Source organism: Chrysemys picta, chromosome 15, assembly GCF_011386835.1.
Source record: "Chrysemys picta bellii isolate R12L10 chromosome 15, ASM1138683v2, whole genome shotgun sequence".
In the NCBI taxonomy this organism is placed as follows: domain Eukaryota; kingdom Metazoa; phylum Chordata; order Testudines; family Emydidae; genus Chrysemys; species Chrysemys picta.
In genome coordinates, this window is record NC_088805.1 from 34055949 (window position 1) to 34077312 (window position 21364).

The 21364-nt window shown below is 42.0% G+C and overlaps 1 protein-coding gene across 3 annotated transcripts in view; it reads right to left on the minus strand.

Annotated features, from left to right (window-relative positions):
- Positions 1 to 52: 52 nt before the first annotated feature.
- Positions 53 to 21364, minus strand: part of LOC101932748 (solute carrier family 2, facilitated glucose transporter member 11-like) — a 29778-nt gene continuing 8466 nt past the window's right edge. For 2 of the 3 annotated variants that reach the window (XM_065568943.1, XM_005309714.4), the window contains exons 4-12: positions 21016 to 21140; positions 18543 to 18672; positions 16995 to 17143; positions 8713 to 8900; positions 6268 to 6378; positions 6057 to 6158; positions 4356 to 4431; positions 2741 to 2868; positions 53 to 859 (exon numbers count right to left, since the gene is read on the minus strand). In XM_065568943.1, coding sequence (XP_065425015.1) covers positions 656 to 859; positions 2741 to 2868; positions 4356 to 4431; positions 6057 to 6158; positions 6268 to 6378; positions 8713 to 8900; positions 16995 to 17143; positions 18543 to 18672; positions 21016 to 21140 — 1213 coding nt within the window. In that variant the 3' untranslated portion in view covers positions 53 to 655. The remainder of the gene's footprint in view (positions 860 to 2740; positions 2869 to 4355; positions 4432 to 6056; positions 6159 to 6267; positions 6379 to 8712; positions 8901 to 16994; positions 17144 to 18542; positions 18673 to 21015; positions 21141 to 21364) is intronic. The other variant, XM_065568944.1, reaches the window with a different exon arrangement.

Here is a 21364-nt window from a genome sequence, read left to right on the forward strand (position 1 = left end):
TTCAGGTTTGGCCCTCCAACCCCACCCAGGATGGCTCAGGCAGGTTTGGTCTTCAGTCCCCCATCCTGGAGTCTTGTAGTAATTTTTGTTTTCAAAAGGGGGTCACGCTGTAATAAAGTTCGAGAACTGCTGAACTAGAATATTTCAGTTAGCAGTAGGTTTGCATTCACTGTGGCCATTCTTAAATGTTCAGCATTCTAATATCACATTAAAGTTATAGCTACATTTTATTTCAAGAAGTGATGCTCCCACCCCATCGCAGTCTCCCAAATTCTTCATATTGACACCTTATGTGGTTAGAGTGTGAGGCATGCCATGGATTCACATTGACTGTTTGCAGCAATTCCCAATGAAGTCTGTACTCCATGAGACCAGGTAATCAGCACTGTTTCTGCATGTGTACATTAGCCAAATGTGTCTCAACGTTTTTATTGAATTGAGTCTCTTTTGTAGGCAGTACTGTATATGTACATAAAATACAGTATTTTGATATTCCAGCAAGATTAGTCTACCTTTTTAAATAAGTTTCACCTGATGATATGACAAGCTATCTTTGAATACATTCCTTAACACTATTTTTCTCAATATATGGGAGCATATGTGTACAATTCCCATTAATGTGGCTGCCTTACACCTGTGAGATGTAAAGTACACTCTAACATTCATTGCAGAGCTGTCGTCTTTCACATAGCTCTGCTTCCTTCTCTTTGATTCTTTCTCTGAAGTTAAGGTGTTGAAATTCTCGCTTGATTTCCAGAAAAGACTTGTTTTTTGTCTCAGGAATGACAAAGAAGATGAAACAGGCAACCAACAAGCTTTCCACTAAAAACACCACAAAGCAATACTGCTTCAGTCCATTCTAAAAACAAAATACAGGATGTTTGAGATTAATAAAAAAAATCATAGTAAATAATACCTAGTTAATTTTAGAAAATACTAACTCAGATACTGTTGACAGTCACTAACAGTGCCAAATCTAGGTTTTAAGTGAAAGGGTGAGCTGAAGCTCCATCTGTTCCCTATCTCTTTGTTGTATCATTAGCTGAAATGATCAATAGTATAGTTCAAAGCAACAGAGGGTCCTGTGGCACCTTTAAGACTAACAGAAGTATTGGGAGCATAAGCTTTCGTGGGTAAGAACCTCACTTCTTCAGATGCATCTGAAGAAGTGAGGTTCTTACCCACGAAAGCTTATGCTCCCAATACTTCTGTTAGTCTTAAAGGTGCCACAGGACCCTCTGTTGCTTTTTACAGATTCAGACTAACACGGCTACCCCTCTAATAATATAGTTGGTGGTTTTTTATTTTAGAACACTTCAAATCTGCAGGGAGATGCCGAGCTCTACTAGCAGTCCACAACAGGAACCCCTCTCCTGGTTTAAGAGCCTACATAGGGAATGAATTAGGTGCCTGCCTTGCTCCACACAAAATGAGAAGGAAGCAATGCCTATGATATAACTTTTAGCCCACTGGTTAGAGCACTTAGCTGGGATGGGGGAGATCTTAGATGCAATTTGCGCTTCCCCAGATGGGCGGGTGGGGGGGGGGAAGAGGATTTGAACAGGAGTCTCCTACATTTCAGGAGGGTGCGCTAACCACTGAGCTACAGGATATTTTGAGGTAAGGGTCTCTGTCTCTCCTGTTGAAACTATTCCACTGTGGATTAAATAATAAAACAGTGACTGGGTGAGAGTGTGAGAGAATGACTCTAGTCCAGTGGGTTCAGGCAGCCACCTAGGAGATAGGAGACCCTCTGTCACGTTCCTCTGCTCCAATGACTCATTTATCCACAGTGGAACAGCTTCAACAGGAGTGTCTGAGGACCCACCCCATCAGACTATGATGTGAAAGACCTTCCCTCCCCCACTGCTACAAAAGGGGGAACTGAAGCTGACTCTCCCAAACTCCAGGTGAGTACTCTAACCAGTGGGCTAAAAGCTAAAATGTGAATACCACCATCACTCCCTCCTATAAACAGGACTTAGGCACCTACATAGCTTCCTAGAGTCCACCCTATGTAAATACTTATTCCGAGAACACATGTCAATTATTTGATATTTTTTAGGGTTATACACAAAGGAGTTTCTCAGTTCAGTAGGCAGTAGCCCTTTTCAGCAATCTCTCTATATATTGAATTTCTTTGCAAGAGCAAGTGGAGTAACTGAAATGATTAGACCAGAAATGGAATTTGGCAACATGTATTGTCTTCACTAAAATAATCTCTCTCTTGACCAAAGATGTTTTCCATTGTAAGTGATTGTCCCCACTGAGTTTGGACAAATAGAGGTGTGGCCTTAAACAAGAAGTAAACCATTTGTTACAGAGGCTACCTCTTTCTGATCTAACAAGCTAAGCAATAGCGAGAGATGCTGATAGGAGATGTGAGCTATGAATCTCTGAACTTGGTGAGAATTCATTATACTTTTTCTGCAATTTTTTCTGATCATAAACCTAACCTGGAGATTAGTCTTCCCTATGCAGTCTGACTTTCTATTTATTTATTTGTCTTCTGTTGTGTGTGTGTATTATTTGTAGGTATCTAAAATAAACTTGCCTACTAAGAGTGACTGACTAAAAATACCTTTGTTGAAGGAGAGTTTTCACTTATCTTAAGTCTAAGCACTATGTTCTTTATTGTATAAAGAGCAGCAATTTCTGTGTCTAGGAAAATTTCTCTGCAAGAAGTCAAGTGGACATGAGGCAACTGAGAGAAGATAGTGTATATATAATGGATACGTACCACTATAAAGGGGAAGAGCATTCCTATTGTGAAGAAACTCAGCCAACTAACAGATCCTCCTATCATGTAAGCAGCAGGCCGTGAAGACTGTGTAAATAATTCAGCCGTCAGTGTATTTGTTATACCACCTGGGGATCAGTTTCAGAAACAGAATCAGTTCTTAGGGTAAGTGTGCATTTTCAGGGAAAGTTTCAAGCAAGAAAAAGAAAATAGTTGCTTTTGAATATGCCATTAGCTGATCTTGATGTAAAAGATATGGATAGATCTATATATAAATCCCTTTTGTTAATGAAATACTTTTTTTAAATGTTCTTTTTAGACACTTTTTGGTCTGATTCTGATAACCCCTATTCACAATAAGGTGTACCCTCTTACAAAAGTAGTCTTATTGATTTCAATGGGACTGCTCAGGGAGTAAGATACAACTTAGCATGAGTAAGGGCCCATTAAAAGTACAATGACAACAAGGCTCATAGAATAGTAGGACTGGAGGAGACCTCGAGAGGTCATCTAGTCCAGTCCTCTGCACTCAAGTCAGGACTAAGTATTATCTAGACCATCCCTGACAGGTGTTTGTCTATCCTGCTCTTAAAAATCTCTAGTGATGGAGATTCTATAACCTCCCTAGGCAACTTATTCCAGTGCTTAATTACCCTGACAGTTAGGAAGTTTTTCTTCTAAACAGTCCTAAATGTCCTTTGCTGCAATTTACGCCTATTGCTTCTTGTCCTCACCTCGGAGGATAACAAGAACAAATTTTCTCCCTCCTCCTTGTAACAACTTTATGTACTTAAAAACTGTTATCCTGTTCCCCTCAGTCTTTTCTTCTCCAGCCTAAACAAATCCAATTTTTTAATCTTCCCTCATAGGTCATGTTTTCTAGACCTTTAATCATTTTTGTTGCTCTTCTCTGGACTTTCTCCAATTTGTCCACGTCCTTCTTGAAATGTGGCATCCAGAACTGGACACACTACTCCAGTTGAGGTCTAATCAGCATGGAGCAGAGCAGAAGAATTACTTCTACTGTCTTGCTTACAACATGCCTGCTACTACACCTCTACCCGGATATAACGCTGTCCTCAGGAGCCAAAAAAATCTTACCGCGTTATAAGTGAAGCCGCGTTATATCGAACTTGCTTTGATCTGCCAGAGTGTGCAGCCCCGCCTCCTTGGAGCGCTGCTTAACCGTGTTAGATCTGAATTTGTGTAATATCGGGTCGCGTTATATTGGGGTAGAGGTGTATATCCCAGAATATTTGCTTTTTAATTTGTTTTTTTAAGTGTTACACTGTTGACTCATATTTAGCTCGTGATCCTCTGACTCCCAGATCCCTTTCCACAGTAGTGCATGCTTGCTTCCTATGTGGTTTGGGTGTATCAAAGATACCAGACTGAAGGCCACTTCATGGCCCTGAAGAGAGCATACACTGAAGGAATGCACTGTATCGGTCATATCGTCCTATGCCATTCTATGCATTTGGTTTATCTTAGCCAGAACATCAGAATCCCTAGGGGAAGTATTAGCTGGCTTGCTTACACTACAGACAATATTGGCACTGTTTTAGAGATACATTTTAGGCAATTTTATAAACAAAAGTTCACTAATGTGCCATACCTGGACCTAACCCAAAGCTCAGGATGAAAGCAAATATAGATGCCATGCTCAAATAAGGCACCCAGGGGTACAGCTCCTGGGGGGGGGAAAAAAAAAAAAGCATGAAAAGTATTTAGTTCAGATTTTAGTCATCATGTCTTAACATTTGGCTTAAAGTCAAAAAAGTGTTTAGCATTTGAACCCATAAATGACCTTATGAATAAATAACAGACAATTGATCATTGACTTAGAGTAATAATTAGCATTCAATAAATCAACAAATGTCTTCAAAGAATAAGAGTTAAGTTAATCCCTGTTCCTTAGTATACTACAGTGTATAAATTTAAAAAAAATTAAAATCCCACAGCTACCATATTTTGTTGTAAATTGGTCAACTTCCATTTAGTCACTATCAGCCATTAATTGCTACTAATAGCCAATTTCTTGTTGTTTTTGCTTTTAAAGCAATCAATACACTAGTCAATCAATTTCACAAATACTTATTAGCGCTTGAGTCCTCATTGTTAGTAATATTTATAATTAGTAGATGCAAAACTTACCTTTGTCTGTAAAATCAAAGTAAAATTCTGTATATAGTTATCACTATAATCCCATGGGCCAGTCTATTATCTAAGTGTCATTAAACACAACAAGTGTGTACAAACTTTCTAGGCCCAAATAATGAAATAACATTTATTTACATTAAAAGAGCAAAGGTTAGTGTGATGGTGAAGCAGCACACTTATCAGAGACATATGAATGAATTTAGCTGTATAAAACTAATTTTCTATTGTATGTATTTTTGATACAAGACTAGCAAGGAAGGGAAGATTGGAGGCTATCTTTACAGGGGCAGAATTAAGACAGTATGAGTATCTTAGTGGTGAACTTCCATACTTACAAATGTCTGAGTTTCTTGTAAATTTAAACATAAATCTGATTTGGTTGGCTTTTTAGTATTTATTTTTATAACTACAATATTCATATAGGACATTTACAGTTAAGTGACTGAAATGGACTCTCAAAGTTAAGTTTATCTGGGAATTATTAATTTAAAGTATATTTTGTCATTATTTAATCCAACCAGCATTAGACACAGAGCTCCAGAATTTAGATGCAGGACCAAATTTTGGATGATAGCATTGTGATGTCGTTTGCAAATACACTATTAGGTGCCAGAAACAGTCAGAACTCTTGGGAATCCTGCAGTCAGTGCAATCAGAGGTTATTGGCTGCTAATCAATGGAAGCAGCCACTGTAATTCAGAACAAGGATAATCTGTATGAAAGAGAAACTGCTGCTATTCACTGCTGTACATTTAATGTTTTCTGAAGGGTTGCTATAGAGTAATAAGATGTCATGACACAATGAGCTTTTTGGCCAATATTTCAAGTGTGACTAGTGATTTTGCATGCCTCTGTTTCTGAGTGCCCAATTTGGAACACCTAAGAAAGTTCTGATCTTCAAAGAGGAGGAACAGGGCTCTTTCTGAAAATCAGGCACCTTTAGTGATTTTTAGGTGCCCAAGCTGAGAGACAATCATTTTTTTTAAAGTTTGGTCATGACCTACATTGTTGTTTAAACTGTGCAACTCTTGCTCCTTCTCTGACTGCCAAGAGAGGATGTTCTCCAATGTTAAAAGCTCTGCTGCTCTATAATCTCACAAATTTTCAAACAGAAACAGTATTGCCTTTCCTGGCGCACATGAGCATTTCTTAATACCTGATAGGTCAGGGAGAATGTTAACACTATGCACCAAAAGCTCATCAGGGTGTATCCTCCAATGATGAGCAGTCTTCTTCCCATGTAGTCAATCAGCAAACCCTGTGGATAGAATATCACTTTCTCAGTTAACACTGATGCCACGTTCCCACATCTCTCTTTTATTATAATAAAAATAACAGGTATGGTAGAAGTAGAATTTGTCACTTACACAAGTGAGGGCTGTGAGGCATTCACAAGCTCCCGTGCCCAGCGTAACATATGGAATTTTTTCTGAAGGGATCCCAGCTTGTTTAAAAATGTAACTTGCATAGAAATAAATCTACAAAAAAATATCAACAGAGCTGTGCCAATGTGCTTGAGCAGTGAAATCATCAGTAAGAGGAAGAGTCAGGCTCATACACTAAGTATCCTTTGAGTAAATTGCATCCTATAACTTACTAAAACCATTAAAACAAAAAGGGAAATCTGTAATTCAATCTCTAAGTAAAAAAAAAACAAATCTGATAGTCTGAACAGTATCCTGTGAACAATATAAGAAAGTTTATGCCTGAGCCATGATACATTAGTGTGTGTGTGTGTGTGTGAAAGATCCCAGCAAGTGTGCAGCCTGCACTTCCATGCAAAGTTGGAGTGAGACCAGGGCTCAGGCACATTAGTTCAGACACCTAGTGGGAGAACTGCTTATTCTGGAATCTGAACTCCAACCCTGCTCCTAGGGGCAAATGGGTTCCTCTTACAGTGTTCACCTGGCACTGGAAGTAGACCTTAACTTTAAATAAAAATCCAAAGCATAAAGCCAAACCCAAAAGTAATTTGTCCAAGGGGAAAAAAGAAGCAGGAGAGATTCAGTCATGAGAAGTGAAGCAAGATGCAGTAACTTAAGTTTTGCTGTTTATGCAATATGGGAGGGGATGATGGAGCTTTAATCATTTTGTCAGGTGCTAAAGACATAAATTCAAGCATTAGTAGGGCTCTTGCTCCAGGAAACCTACATATTATGCCGGCTTTGGATAGAGAGAGTTAAAAAACAAAGCAAAACAAACCTCCATTCTATCATCCAAATTTGGCATTAATATTTCCCACTGTTTTTAGTTGAATCGGGCTTTTCCCTATCAGCATCAGTAAAATAAAAAGCCTCTCCCTTCTCCTATATCCCATGTGTGACGGGTTGGATCACAGAAACTCCCTTGGGAGCTGCCACCCAATGTACCAAGACTACTTCTGTTCCTGTTTTCCCTGCCAGCTCAGGACTCCAGCACCCTGTCTTGCTGGGCCAGGCACTCCCATCTGCTCCAACACAGACCCAGGGTCTGAATCACTTGTCCCAAAGCTGCAAGTTTGCCTGAAAACAGCTCACAGAAGTGTCCTTGTCTTTAGCACTCAGATGCCCAACTCCCAATGGGATCTAAACCCAAATAAATCCGTAAACTCATAAATTGTTCGCCCTCTATAACACTGATAGAGAAATATGCACAATAGTTTGCTCCCCCAGGTATTAATACATACTCTGAGTTAATGAATAAAAAGTGATTAAATACAGAAAATAGGATTTAAGTGGTTCCAAGTAGTAACAGACAGAACAAAGTAAGTCACCAAGCAAAATAAAATAAAATGCGCAAAATCTAATCTAGTTCAGTTTGTCTAATCAAACTGAATACAGATAATCTCACCCTCAGAGATGCTTCAGTAAGTTTCTCAGGCTGGACACCTTCCAGGCCTGGGCACAATTCTTTCCCCTGGTACAGCTCTTGTTCTAGCTCAGGTGATAGCTAGGCAGGGCCGGTTCCAGGCACCAGGCAACCAAGCACATGCTTGGGGCGGCACCTGGTAAGGGGCGGCGCGACATTCTGGGGGGTGCTCTGGCGGTGCGCGGCGCTCGGCGGGGGGGGTGGCGCGGGGCTCGTCGCTCGGAGGGGGGTGTTTCCGGCGGCGCTCGGCAGGGGGGGGTCTCAGCGGGGCAGCGCTTTTTTTTGCTGCTTGGGGCAGCAAAAAAGTTAGATCTGGCCCTGTAACTAGGGGATTCTTCATGATGGCTCCTCTCCCCCTTTGTTCTGTTCCACCCCTTTATATATCTTTTGCATAAGGCGGGAAACCTTTGTCCCTCTGGGTTTCCACCCCCCTCACTGGAAAAGCATCAGGTTAAAGATGGATTCCAGTTCAGGTGACATGATCACATGTCACTGCAAGACCTCATTGCCCACTTGCCAGCACACACACATACAGGAAGACTAACAGGTAAACATAACCATCTGCAGACAATGGTCCTTGTTAATGGGAGTCATCAAGATTCCAAACCATCATTAATGGCCCACACTTTACATAATTACAATAGTCCCTCAGAGTTATAATTTTATATTTCTAGTTTTAGATACAAGAGTGGTACATTTCTACAAATAGAATGATCACACTCAGTAGATTATAAGCTTTGTAATGATACCTTACAAGAGACCTTTTGCATGAAGTATATCCCAGTTACATTATATTCACTTATGTTTTTATAAGACCATATAGACTGCACAACGTCACACCGTGTTTCTGCCGGTTTCTAGACAGAGTTTACTGATTTTAATGAAGGTCAAAGCCAGATGGAAATTAGACAGGCAAAACTTTAAAACAAATTGTTTGGCTTCTGAATAGTGAGGAATTCACTTACAGCATTTATCCCACTGAGCTGCTGGCCCATAGTCATCACAATCACAGTAATGAGCTGCCACTTTACACTGCGATCACCAAATAGTTGCCATGGTTTCTTGGGTTTCTCCCCATTTAAGGCAAAACGTTCTCTCTGTATATCTTCCATCTCCTCCTGGTAGTGCAAGGGTCCATGAAAACACTTCAAAGCTAATAAGAAAAAATGATATGATATCTCCATATGCCTCACCATACCTCCAAAATGACCTTAGCTTCTGAAAACCCATCTACTCTCCTCTGTGAGCTGACCTTTGCAGAGATATGAACAGAAACTGTGATTTTCAAGTATCAGGGGTAGCCGTGTTAGTCTGTATCTACAAAAACAACAAGGAGTCTGGTGGCACCTTAAAGACTAACAGATAATCTGTTAGTCTTTAAGGTGCCACCAGACTCCTTGTTGTTTGTGATTTTCAAGGAAAGCGGAGAGACAAGCCACTACTTTTTGGGGGGGGGGGTGGAAAGCTGTTTGGTGGAGGTTGGTGTCTTTCTTTTTTAATTTTTTTTGGTGGGGGAGTAGAGAGACTTAATTGAACTATTTACACAAGGAGCATAACCCATATTTTAAAGTGTTTTCCAAATAGAAACATTAGGCTCCCACTTCAATCTGTGAATTAAAAAAAAGTGTTCTAAATAGCTGAAAGGGAAGTACTGAATACATCATCTCTCTTGTCAGGGGCGGCTCCAGCATTTTTGCTGCCCCAAGCGGTTGGGGGGTGGGGAAGCCGCGATCGGCACTTCTACCGCCGCCGCTTGATTCTTTGGCAGCAATTCGGGGGCAGGTCCTTCCCTCCGAGAAGGACTGAGGGACCCGCTGAGAAGGACTGATTGCCGCTGAAGAGCCGGACGTGCCGCCCCTTCCCCTTGGCTGTCCCAAGCACCTGCTTGCTGAGCTGGTGCCTGGAGCCGGCCCTGTCTCTTGTTATGCCAATTGTTGTGTTATGCCAATGGAATATGTTTAATGGACTAAAGTAAAGAGACAGACATTTTCCTGTGTGAGCTCTTGAGAATATAGTGCTTGTCTGGTTTCACCCACACAGTTATTGGGGCATTTAGTGCACTGGAGGAGGTTGTGATAGGCATGTGTAGGATCCATGGATCTTGAAAAGTATGTTGTATGCGGTGTAGCAGTGGAAATATGTCTGCAGATTTTGCATCTGTTGTTGTGGCAAGGTCTGGTGATGCTTTGAATTGATGTGTCCTGGTCTGTGGGAAGCTTGCTGGAGAGGTTGGGGGCTTGTTTGAAGTCCAGAAATGGGGGTTCAGAAAAGGCTTCTTTCATGATGAGGTCCCCATCAAGTATGGGTTGTAGTTGTTTGATGAGACCCTGTGTGGGTTCCAGTGTGAGGTGGTAGGTGACTACTAGGGGTGTGTGGTCAGAGGGGGGGTTTATTTCTATATTGAAGCAGGTTCTCTGGGGATATTCAGGTGGCCTGTTCCATAATGTGATCTACTTCTTTGGTGGAGTGTCTTTGGTGAAGGCAGTTTTAAGTGTGTTCAGGTGTATATCCCAGACTTTCTCCTCAGAGCATATTCTGTGGTATCTGAGTGCTCGGCTGTAGATCACAGATTTCTTGGTGTGTTTGGGGTGGTTACTGGATCTATGAAGGTAGGTATGGTGATCCGTGGGTTTCTTATATATGGTTGTCTGTAGGGTTCCATTGTTGAAGCTGATTGTGATGTCCAGGAAATTGAGGCTAGTGTGGGAGTGTTCCAGAGAGAGTTTAATGGATGGGTGGTCGTTGCTGAAGTTGAGGTGGAAATCTATGAGGGAGTTTAACACATCTGTCTAGAGGATGAAAATATCATTGATGTATCTAAGGTATATGATAGATTTCATGGTGCATTTGCCCAGAAATTCTTCTGCAAGGTGACCCATGAAGAGGATGGCATATTGGGGAGCCATCCTAGTACCCATGACTGTTCCCATGGTTTGGACAGAGCATTTATTGTTGAATGTAAATTGTTATGGGTGAGTATGAAATGGATGTGTTTGGGGTGGATCTCTGAGGGTTTGTCCTTTGTCTTGTAAATATTTGAGGCAGGCAGCTCTGCATCGTTGTGAGGGATGTTGGTATATAGGGAAGTGACATCCATGGTGGTGAGGATGGTGTTCTGAGGGAGGTTATTAATATTGCACAGTCTGTGGAGGAAGTCAGCTGTACTCAGGAGAAGCTGGCCCTTTGTGTGGTGAATGGTTTGAAGATGCTTTCTTTGAATCCCAATATTCCTTCAGTAAAAGTGCCATGGCCAGATATGATGGGTCTGCCTGGGTTCCCTTGTTTGTGTATCTTGGGAGGCATGCAGAAGATCCCTGGGGGTGGGTTTGTGGGGGATGAGTTTGTAGAGTTTCTCTTGGAGTTGTTTGAGGAAGGATTTGATTATATCCTTAAATTCCTGGGTAAATAGTGGTGTAGGGTCTTCTTTGAGTTCTTTATAGTAGGTGATGTCGGAGAGTTGTCAGTTGGCCTCGTTAACATAGTCATCACAGTTAAGGACTATGAAGATGGCAACTTTGTCTGGGGGCTGGATTTCAGGGACTATGTGTGTGTTCTCTTCATGTTGGAGAGATGAGGATGGATGTGATACTTGTTAAGGATTTCACAGTCAATTTTTTTCCTGAAGCAATCAATTTAATGATCAAAAATGTGGTTTCATCAGCTCTGTGGCGTCCAGTCAGATTATTCTTTTTTCTTATGATTGTCAGTGGGGACATGGTAAATGTGAGTGATGTCGTCATTGCTGTGAAAGAATTCTTGGAGGCAGAGACAGTGAAAGAACTCTTCTAGTTCTCCACGTTAGGATGGTATCAGGTTCTGTGGTGGGGCAGAAGCTCAGTTTCTTAGAGAGTACAGATACCTAATCCTGGAGCTAATGTATCTTGATAAATTGATGATGTTCGGGTGTCATGTACTGTCCATGTGGTGGGACTGGTGCCATGGTTTCTTCCCGAGATGATTTTCTGTGGGTTGTGGAGTAGTTGTAATTGGTACCACTTTTTGTTTTTGTGTTGGATGACTGTCATCAGGGTATTTTTATAGTCGTTTTGGATTTCTCGCATGATTTCCAGGTAACTTCCCTAGTATACCCGTTGTATACCTCATCCATTGCACTAAATCCAGCAACAACAACTATGAGGGTGAAACCGGGCAATCGTTATGCTCTTAAATGAACTCACACAGAAAACGATAAAAGACAAAAACACCCTATCACCTGTGGGTGAACACTGTTCATAAAACAATCACTCTATATCTGACCTATCAGTCCTTATCCTCAAAGGAAACCTGCACAACTTTGAAAAGAGGAGCTTAAATTCATTACTCTGCTAGGCACTAAAAATCATGGACTGAAAGTGTTCTATGTCTGCAGAGGTGTTAATGGGCCACTCTATCTTGAATAAAGAAGAACAGGAGTACTTGTGGCACCTTAGAGACTAACAAATTTATTAGAGCATAAGCTTTCGTGGACTACAGCCCACTTCTTCGGATGCTGTAGTCCACGAAAGCTTATGCTCTAATAAATTTGTTAGTCTCTAAGGTGCCACAAGTACTCCTGTTCTTCTTTTTGCGGATACAGACTAACACGGCTGCTACTCTGAAATCTATCTTGAATGGTTCCTTAGAATATGTGCTAACTACTTATGCTAAACAATCTGTACCACCTTGCATTTAGCTGTGAGTGAGGCTGGCTGGGTACCTTTCTCAGACCTGAAGAAGAGCTCTTTGTGGCTTGAAAGCTTGTCTCTCTCACAAACAGAAGTTAGTCCAATAACAAATATTACCTCACCCATCTTGCATCTCTAATATCCTGGGACCAAAATGACTACACAACTACACTACATAAGGTAAAGCAAACAGATATAAATAAAATCAAAAGTTGCTATTACTTCAGAAAAGTTAGGTAGCAAGACAGAAATGTTTGTACAAAAGCTCATGTTCATCTCAGAGTCCAGAAAATCAGTTTATTTGTATTCCTCAATATTTAATATGCTATCAAGTGAAATGTGGTCTATTGAACTGAAAGAGAAGAACATTAATGATCATGCAGGGAAGAGATTTTCAGTGCTATTGTCGTTACTGAACCATAACTGTGATAATTTGTTCCAAATCTCCAGCAGCTCTTTAACATTAACTGCATTCAGGAGCAATCTCTGTTCCTCCTTAGAGCCCCCAAACCAGCAAATGACAATCAGTGATTATGCCATTAAAAACAATTGAAAGGAAAAGATTTGAACTTTAATAAGAAAACTGTAACCTTCAATGGAACACAAAATGCACAATTTGAAGGAATTATTGAAGCTCTTTGCCCTGGATCTATTCCTCTACAGAGTTTAAACTCACAGGTCCACTACCAGATGCTTTAAGTGAAGAAACAGAGGAAAAATTAAAGGGAGAGCTATAGCTTTTCATTTATCTATTCAGACAATGCAAATAAAATTAAAAAAGAAAGCTCAACCAAAACTTCTGAAGTATGTAGGTTCAGCAAACTAATTATGCCTCAGTGGGAAAGAAATAACTAACCAGTCCTAAAGTGGGTCATAAAATTTCAAAAATTCTTCTGCAACCACTGTTAGCCTCAATGATTGAAGAGAGAGGTTTCGTGCTGCAGCTTCCCACTGGTACTTCAGTGAAACTCTCAGGAAAATTATGTCTCCAGAAACTGGAAATTTAAATTTGCATAGAGTACTAGGAGGATTTGGGTCAAATCATAGCACTAATTTTACACAACAAGGGCCTCCACAGAGAAGCACTGTACTTACAAAATAATGAGGCTTCAAGAGGTGTCACAGTCTCCATGAAAATCTAGCTTGATTTAAATAACAAACAACTGGAACCACACAAGTAAAAATTTAGAAAAATAATTCAGCAACACTATGGAACCGGATACTTAGTCAATTTGATTGTTCCCAAATCCAAAGGTCTTCATTTGATCCCAGAACAGGAACAAAAGGCTGATGGAATGTAATCCTTTGTTCCTTGCTTCTCTTTTATCATTTTAAACTGAAGATCCAGATCCAGATCAGGCTATGTCTACACTACACAGCTTTTAGCAACATGGCTGTGTCGCTACAGCCGTGCCACTAAAAGTCATGCAGTGTAGCTGCTGTTTGTCGGCTCTCCTGCCGACAAAAAACTTCCACCCCAATGAGCGGCGTTTGCGTTGTTGGCACCAGAGCACTCCTACTGACAACATGCTGTTCACACTGGCACTTGTCACAGCAAAACTTTTCTTTCAGGGGTGGGGGGGGTTTAACACTGAAAGACAAAAGTTTTGTCATTCAATTGCCAGTGTAGACATAGCCTCAGTGTCCTTTATAAACACAGATGTGGGGCTGTGTCAGAGACATCGCATCAAAATGATGGAACAATGTGGAAGTAAAGCCATGGAAGAGAGAACAGACAAATCCTGGATTTTGTTAATTTTTTTTAAATATCTGTACTCCTGCCCAGCCTGTTCAGCATCAGTTGAGGATGTTTTTAATCACATGGGATTGGTAAAGTTGAAACTTCACAACAGGCTTGGTGCTAAAAAAATCCAGTTAGTTGGTAAAAATGTATAAAAGAGAGAGTGGTAAGTCTAACTGGTTAGTAGAATAAAGACTAACCCTATTGTATTTGTGTTCCTCTCATCAGAACACTTTTGATTTTGGATAGTGAGTACTGTGACAAAGTTCCTCCTCTATCTTGGTGGGTCCTGCGCTTATTGGCCTCAGAGATTCATCATGTGGGTTAGGGAACAGCCCAGAGACCTTCCCCTCTGGAAGAACCCACAGTCCAGGTCAATTGGGAGGCTTGGGGGGAACCTGGGCCCATCCTCCACTCCGGGTTCCAGCCCAGGGCCCTGTGGACTGCAGCTGTCTGTAGTGCCTCCTGTAGCAGCTGCATGACAGCTACAACTCCCTGGGCTACTTCCCCATGGCCTCCTCCAAACACCTTCCTTATTCTCACTACAGGACCTTCCTCCTGGTGTCTGATAACGCTTGTGCTCCTCAGTCCTCCAGCAGTACGCCCTCTCACTCTCAGCTCCTTACACTTGCACCACAAACTGAAGTGAGCGCCTTTTTAAAACCCAGGTGCCCTGATTAGCCTGCCTTAATTGATTCTAGCAGCTTCTTCTTAATTGGCTCCAGATGTCCTAATTAGCCTGCCTGCCTTAACTGGTTCTAGCAGGTTCCTGATTACTCTAGTGCAGCCCCTGTTCTGGTCACTCAGGGAACAGAAAACTACTCATCCAGTGACCAGTATATTTGCCCTCTACCAGACTCCTGTACCGCACTGGTCTGGGTCTGTCACAGTACTTTTTTATATTTGCTTTTAAAAAGAATCAGACAGGGGTAGATTCTGATATCCTTACTCAACTCAGCTAGTACCCTGCTCCTTAAGTGGCCCCATTATTTCCGTGGGACTGCTTGAGGAGTAAAGTACTATCCAAGGTTAGGATATCAGAATCTAGTCTGTGTTAGGTGTTTTCATTATTTAAAACCTCTGTTTTTTTTTATTTGTTTTCTTTCAAAGTAAAAAGCTGTTTTGTTACTAGGTTGAGGAAAATTACAACCACTTTGGGCCTCTGTTTCTGTGTCATGTTTTTGTTATGATGCGTGGGCTTCACCTGCACATTCGTGGGACGCTTGGCACCTGTTGCATTAGGACTCCTTCATCCCTCTTTGGAATTTGAACATCAGGGAGAATAGGGTACTTCCTACTTGAGAAGAGCTACAGCTAATAATTCTGAGACCCCATATTTCGCTCACACATGAGATGTCAACAGAAAAAAAGGGTATTAAAAGGTAACCAAGACTGGAGGTGTAAAGGAATGCTAAAATTTGTCATATTGTTCGGCCACTAGGTGGCACTGTGTGTAAAAGATCTTATTTAAGCTAACCTCAGCCATACAGGGCAGAGCATGATTAAAGGATGTTATAATGAGTGTGTATCTTGCTCAGAAGGAAGCTCTGTGACCAGTCCATACCTGGCCCAGGAGCACAACATGGTTCTCCAGGTGATAAACATCCAAACAGTTTAAAATTGGAGGCTTTGCCTCAACCCACTATCACATTCCTTTTCTTTTCTTGGGATGGCCAAAAGAAGCAATCTGCTCTCAAGATGGTTGTTTTGGTTTTTGTCATCGCACAATGCATACAAGATCCATTAATTAATTTTCCCCATATTAACTCTTACAGCAATAGAAAAGCCCCCCATGTTTGTTTGTTTTTTGGTTTGTGGAATGGCCATTTCCTAAAGTTTATCATAAGCCACCCTTGGCTCTGAATAGGAAGTAACAGGCCATGTTGGCAGTCATGCTTGCCCAACCCTGCAATTATTCACCTTCCCACCTCTTCTCCTCCTGCAGTTCTTGGAGTTCTTCACTTCCCTCTCTCAGGAGAGGGGTTGATAGGTGGGGTATGGTCCTCTTCTCCCCCTATCCAGGCCTAGGGGGGCAGTTCGAGGGGTCCTTGACCCTCTCCAGGATGGGAGGGAGAGGAACAGGGAGCAGAGTGACCCATTATTCACAATGGGAGAGAGAGGAGGAGAAAGCATAGCTGTTGTGAACTGCTTAGCTCTTTCTGCTCCTCCCTCCCCTCATGTGGTAATGGTATAAATTGCTCCTTCCCCTACCCCAAAATGTCTTCTGAGCTCCTGAGGAGAGGGGAGAGCTCTGCCTGCTTCCTGCAGCAGCCCTGATTGGCTGTTCTTCCCCAGGAGGCAGGCAGGTGGGGAAGGCAGACAGACAATCAAACAGGTTTTCCCCAGGCCAGCTAAAATGCAGAGGATTGCTTCTCAGATCATCACAGACTGGCTCCAGCCAATTCCCACCTGGAAGAGTTGGCAACACCAGTCCTGCCAAGAACCCATCTCCTTTGCTGGCCTGTACAACAGACACCTCCTGCCTCTCCTTCCTGGCAGTTCCTAACCCCTCGCTCAGGCAGTGCCCAATCCCTCCTGCAGGGGACAGTGGCATATATTCAGTGGTCAGGATATAGGCCCAAAGAAACTAGCATGGAGCTCAGAGAGAAATGACCTATAGCCAGGGGGATGTGAGCAGGTAGATGAGGTCAGGTGAGCCAGCAGTGTCAGGGCTGTGAGCTTGCTGGGAAAGGAACATGGACTGTAAGGTTTTAGGATTCTCTTGAGAGAGGGAAGGGAGATGGGACTTGTGCAGGGGAGATGAAGAGAAGAGAGAGGAGCGAAATATATTCATCTTGTGGTTTCAGAGGGATAGGAAGAGAGAGTAAGTGCTGTAACTTACCCTTGGTGCATTTCATCTCATCCCCTCTGTCAATAAGAAGATACCTGGGACTTTCAGGAAACCATGGGAGAAAGAATAGTTGGGCTAATGCTGGGAAACAGCTGCTGGAGAGCAAGAAAGGCCAATACTTTTCTCCACCAAGTAATTCCCTGAGTAAAAAACAAAAATAAAGTAAGTATCTGCTGATGGTCTTTCAGTGCTCTGCTAGAAATGAGAAACTGATCCTATGAAAAATAGTCCAGTTCCTAGGTGAAAGGTCTCCCTGTTACAAAAGTCACCCATTTCTTGTCAGCTTCAACAGAGAGGCAAGAGAATTAATGGCATAAGGAGAATTAACTGCCTCTTCACCCCAAACTCGGTACCACCCACTAAGAGTTGGGACAAATCAACAGGGGAAACTTGTCCTGCTGTTGTCTATGCTGCACTGTTTCTAAGGACCTCAGCCTTCAGGACCTGCCAAGCCAGGACCTTCCAGTAATGTGAAATTAAATTTAGAACAAGTTAAAAACATGAGGAATTCATTCAGCTTATGTCTGGGACCTGCATCATGATGTATTTTAGGCAATGTAAACTTGTTAAAAATGCAATGGGATTTAAAATATTGATAGCTGCTTTAAACATGTTAACAGACGCTACAAGGACAAATTCTTAAAAGTGGCCACCTTACCCTTGTGATCCTTTTAACTGTGTAGTATTGGTATAGGAAAGCACTGATGACACTTCATACCTACTGATGACACTTCATGGCCAGTGCGGGAAGAGGAGTTCAAGAGTTGGGGATAAGGTAAAGGAAAAGAGACTTCAGAAGGTTCTGGGCACTGGAAGGGAGAAGCAGCAGACATTGTGCTATTATTCAGAGTACTGGAGCCAGCAGAGGCTGATATGACTGCTGGAAGCCTTTGGTAAACTCAATGAAAGAAATTTTTAATTTTGGTATCCTCAGATCAGGTTCTGTGTCCCTAGCCTCTGTTTGCCAGAAGCTGGGAATGGGGGACAGGGGATGGATCACTCAATGATTAGCTGTTCCGTTCATTCCCTTTGGGGCACCTGGCATTGGCCACTGTCGGAAGACAGGATACTGGGCTAGATGGACCTTTGGTCTGACCCAGTATGGCTGCTGTTATGTTCTAACGTGCAGGTCCTTCTAGTTCTATCAGGATGTCATATAAACAAATATTCCTTTACTCTCAGTTCCACCCTTTTCAATTCCATGTTTCAGCTCACTTGTCTTGTTTTGCGCTAAAGCTTCAGCTAGACGCTTGCCGAAATACCATCTCAGCATATAAATGTATCTAATTTACAGCTGTCGCTATGGCTGACTTAGTTAAAGAGAGAATGATTCCACATGGAGACCCTACAGATGGATGGATACATGATGTAAGTCACCTAGTAGTTAGCTGATCAATGTGAGTATGGGAGGGATTTTCCCCCTTCCCCCTACAGAGACAGCCACGGGAAGAAGCTGGGTGACTAATGCAGGTGACTGTGGGGTTTGGTTACCTTTTAGAAATTGGTAATTTCAAGGCACTAAAGGACTATATTTCTAACCTTAGACCAATTATTTGTCCTGTCAGAATTCCTCCAGTCAAAAATATGGAACTGCCCATGGCCATAGCACCTCGGAGATGTTTTGGGGCAACCTCCCCTATATAGAGTGGTTGCACACAGATGCCAACACCTATAAATAGAAGAGGAAACATTTTCCTGTTATAAATTAAACCTTATTAGCTTTTGACTTGGTAAATAACATTCTGTATGGACCTGTGTCCAAGGCACTTTGTCCTGTTACCATGTTCTACTTGGACAGTGACTATCAGGGGCATGTGTGCAGCTTTGAGACTCCCTTAGCAGAACATTAGCTTGTGCTGGCTTCTTGACACTTTGTAATTGCCTGTTTTAGTCATCCCTAAAACTTCAAAGGGCCTGTGAATCGCTTAAAGCATTCTGACCTATTTTACTGTTGAATATGAGGGACCAAATTCATTGCTGCCAAAACAGTGAGTCATGGAACACACATTAGCGGGAGTGTCCCATGATCACTAGGATGACTTCTGGTGCATTGTGCTACCATGACATGTCTTTTCTACAGTAGGCTGCAACGTATGATGAGGTATTTTGCCTGTTACATGATTTCCTGTTTGTAGTGGTGTTGTAGCTGTGTCGGCCCCAGGATATGAGAGAGACAAGGTGTGTGAATCTTTTATTGGATATCACCTCACCTTGGGCTTGTCTACACTACAACTTAGGTTGATGTAAGTTACGTCACTCAGGGGTGTGAAAATGACACCTTCCCCCCCTCAGCCCGAGCACCGTAACTTACATCAATTTAAAGCGCTGTCCACACCGCGCTATGTTGGCAGGAGACGCTCTCCCATCCACATAGCTTCCGCCTCTCGTCAAGGTGGAGTAATTATGCCAATGGGAGAGCACTCTCCCATCAGCATAGCGTGTCTTCACCAGACATGCTACAGAGGCACAGCTGCATCAGTGAAGCTGCACTGATGTTGCACAGTAATGTAGATTAGCCCCTTAAAGCTCATGCTATTTCCTGACACAGATGCCTTGCCCTGATCGTCGGAGTTTTTCCTCTCCTTGTTCTTGTGCCTCTATGCTACTGCTGCGAGAATCTACCCAGCCTGCTCTATTCCTTTCTCAGCCACCCTTACATCTTCCCTTTCTCCTCACAATCTATTGCTGATTTTTTTTGAGCTAGGGATCCCACTGCCAATACTATTGTTTAAATCATCACTCCCTGTATGTCAGAGCAGAAGTGTTTCTTGTCACAACTGCACCCGTATTTCCACTCTGTGGTTCAGCAATGGCACCCGCACACCGGCTCCTGGCTCCCCTGGCTGCCACCTCTCTTGCGTGGAGGCACAGCCTCTCTCCCTTCTGACTGGGATGTCTCCAGGCTGACCGTTCCTTGCCTACACTATGTTATTCCCAGCAGAGACAGACTGCTCAAGCAGGCCTGCTTGCTTTCTCTTCAGAGATGGATAATAGTGTGACTGCCCAGTGATAGTTATCACAAAGCTCTTTGATATGCAAGCCTCTTTTATTCTTAAGGTAAGAGCACTACAATGAAAACCTAATAAAAACAATAAACAAACCTACATGCATGCTAATAAGCTTACCAGAGATCACCCCAACCCTAACATGGGCTCTGGCAGGAGAAGTCCTTCAACACCCCAGCCAAGGGGTTTCCTTGTGATTCCAAGTTGATCACAACTTCAGTTCAAAACAAGCACTGAGTTTTACAGGGTCTCAGTAGACCAGTCCTTCCAACTCTTCAGTAAGGGACCCTTTGGGACCAGGAGTCCTATCCATTTGCTAGATCAGGAAGAAAGCCCTGAGCCTGTTTAAAACCAGGATATTTATCCAAAAACCTTTTCTTTCTTTCTTTGTTGGTCCCTGGAGAATCTAGTTTGAAGTAGTACCTGCGAACCTCTCCAGGAAGTGGCTTCAAAGGGGCCAGAGGAATTACATTGGCACCCCCTCCACCTAGAGGAGTTACATACAATTCCGCAATAACATATACACAATTGCATTTTTAAAACAATGGACCCCAAGGGTGTTAAGTTAAACCTACTGAATTAGATTTAATTCAGTAAGGTTTAACTTATCTTAAATCCATAAGATTTGTCCAGGATATTGTCAATCTGACACAGTTCTCTTTGCTATTATTACCAGTATAATGAGTTCATATTACAACCAGGCCAATACCATAGCAGTAGGTTTGTGCTAGGCACTGGATTTTGATAGAAAAGGGATTACTGGGCAAAAAGTCTAGAAAACTAGAAACAAGTTTGTAGTAGTGATATTCTATATTGTTCGAATTTAGTAGCATTTACATTATGATTGTAGGGGAACATCACTGTCTCCAAGTCTGTAAAGCAACATGTAAATTTACAGCAATATCTAAAGCATTATAATTAATAATGATAATAATAATAATTAATTGTATGTTCTAATACCATTCACCATAGTTTATTAAAGGCAAGAAGAAGATAAATGCATTTACCTGTGTTTACGCCAATCAAAAATCTGCCAACCATCAATAACTCAAACAATCCTGTTGGAAAACTGATCCCCATTAAAATGGAGGCCAGTATTGCTATGAAATTGTTCACCAGAAGAGCTCCTTTTCTAAAAGTAAAAATAACAAAGGTCACAGAAACATACTGTTATAAGAAAAATGCGTTATAATAGTACGGAGAAAAGGCTTTGCATTTCAACAATATTGGACTCACTGGAAACTGGGAGACCTGATGCCTGTCTACTTTATATTTAAAAACAAACATGCCTAATAATGTGTGTGTATGTGATCTCACTCATGCACATGGAGTATGTTTCTTTATTTGCATGCAAGG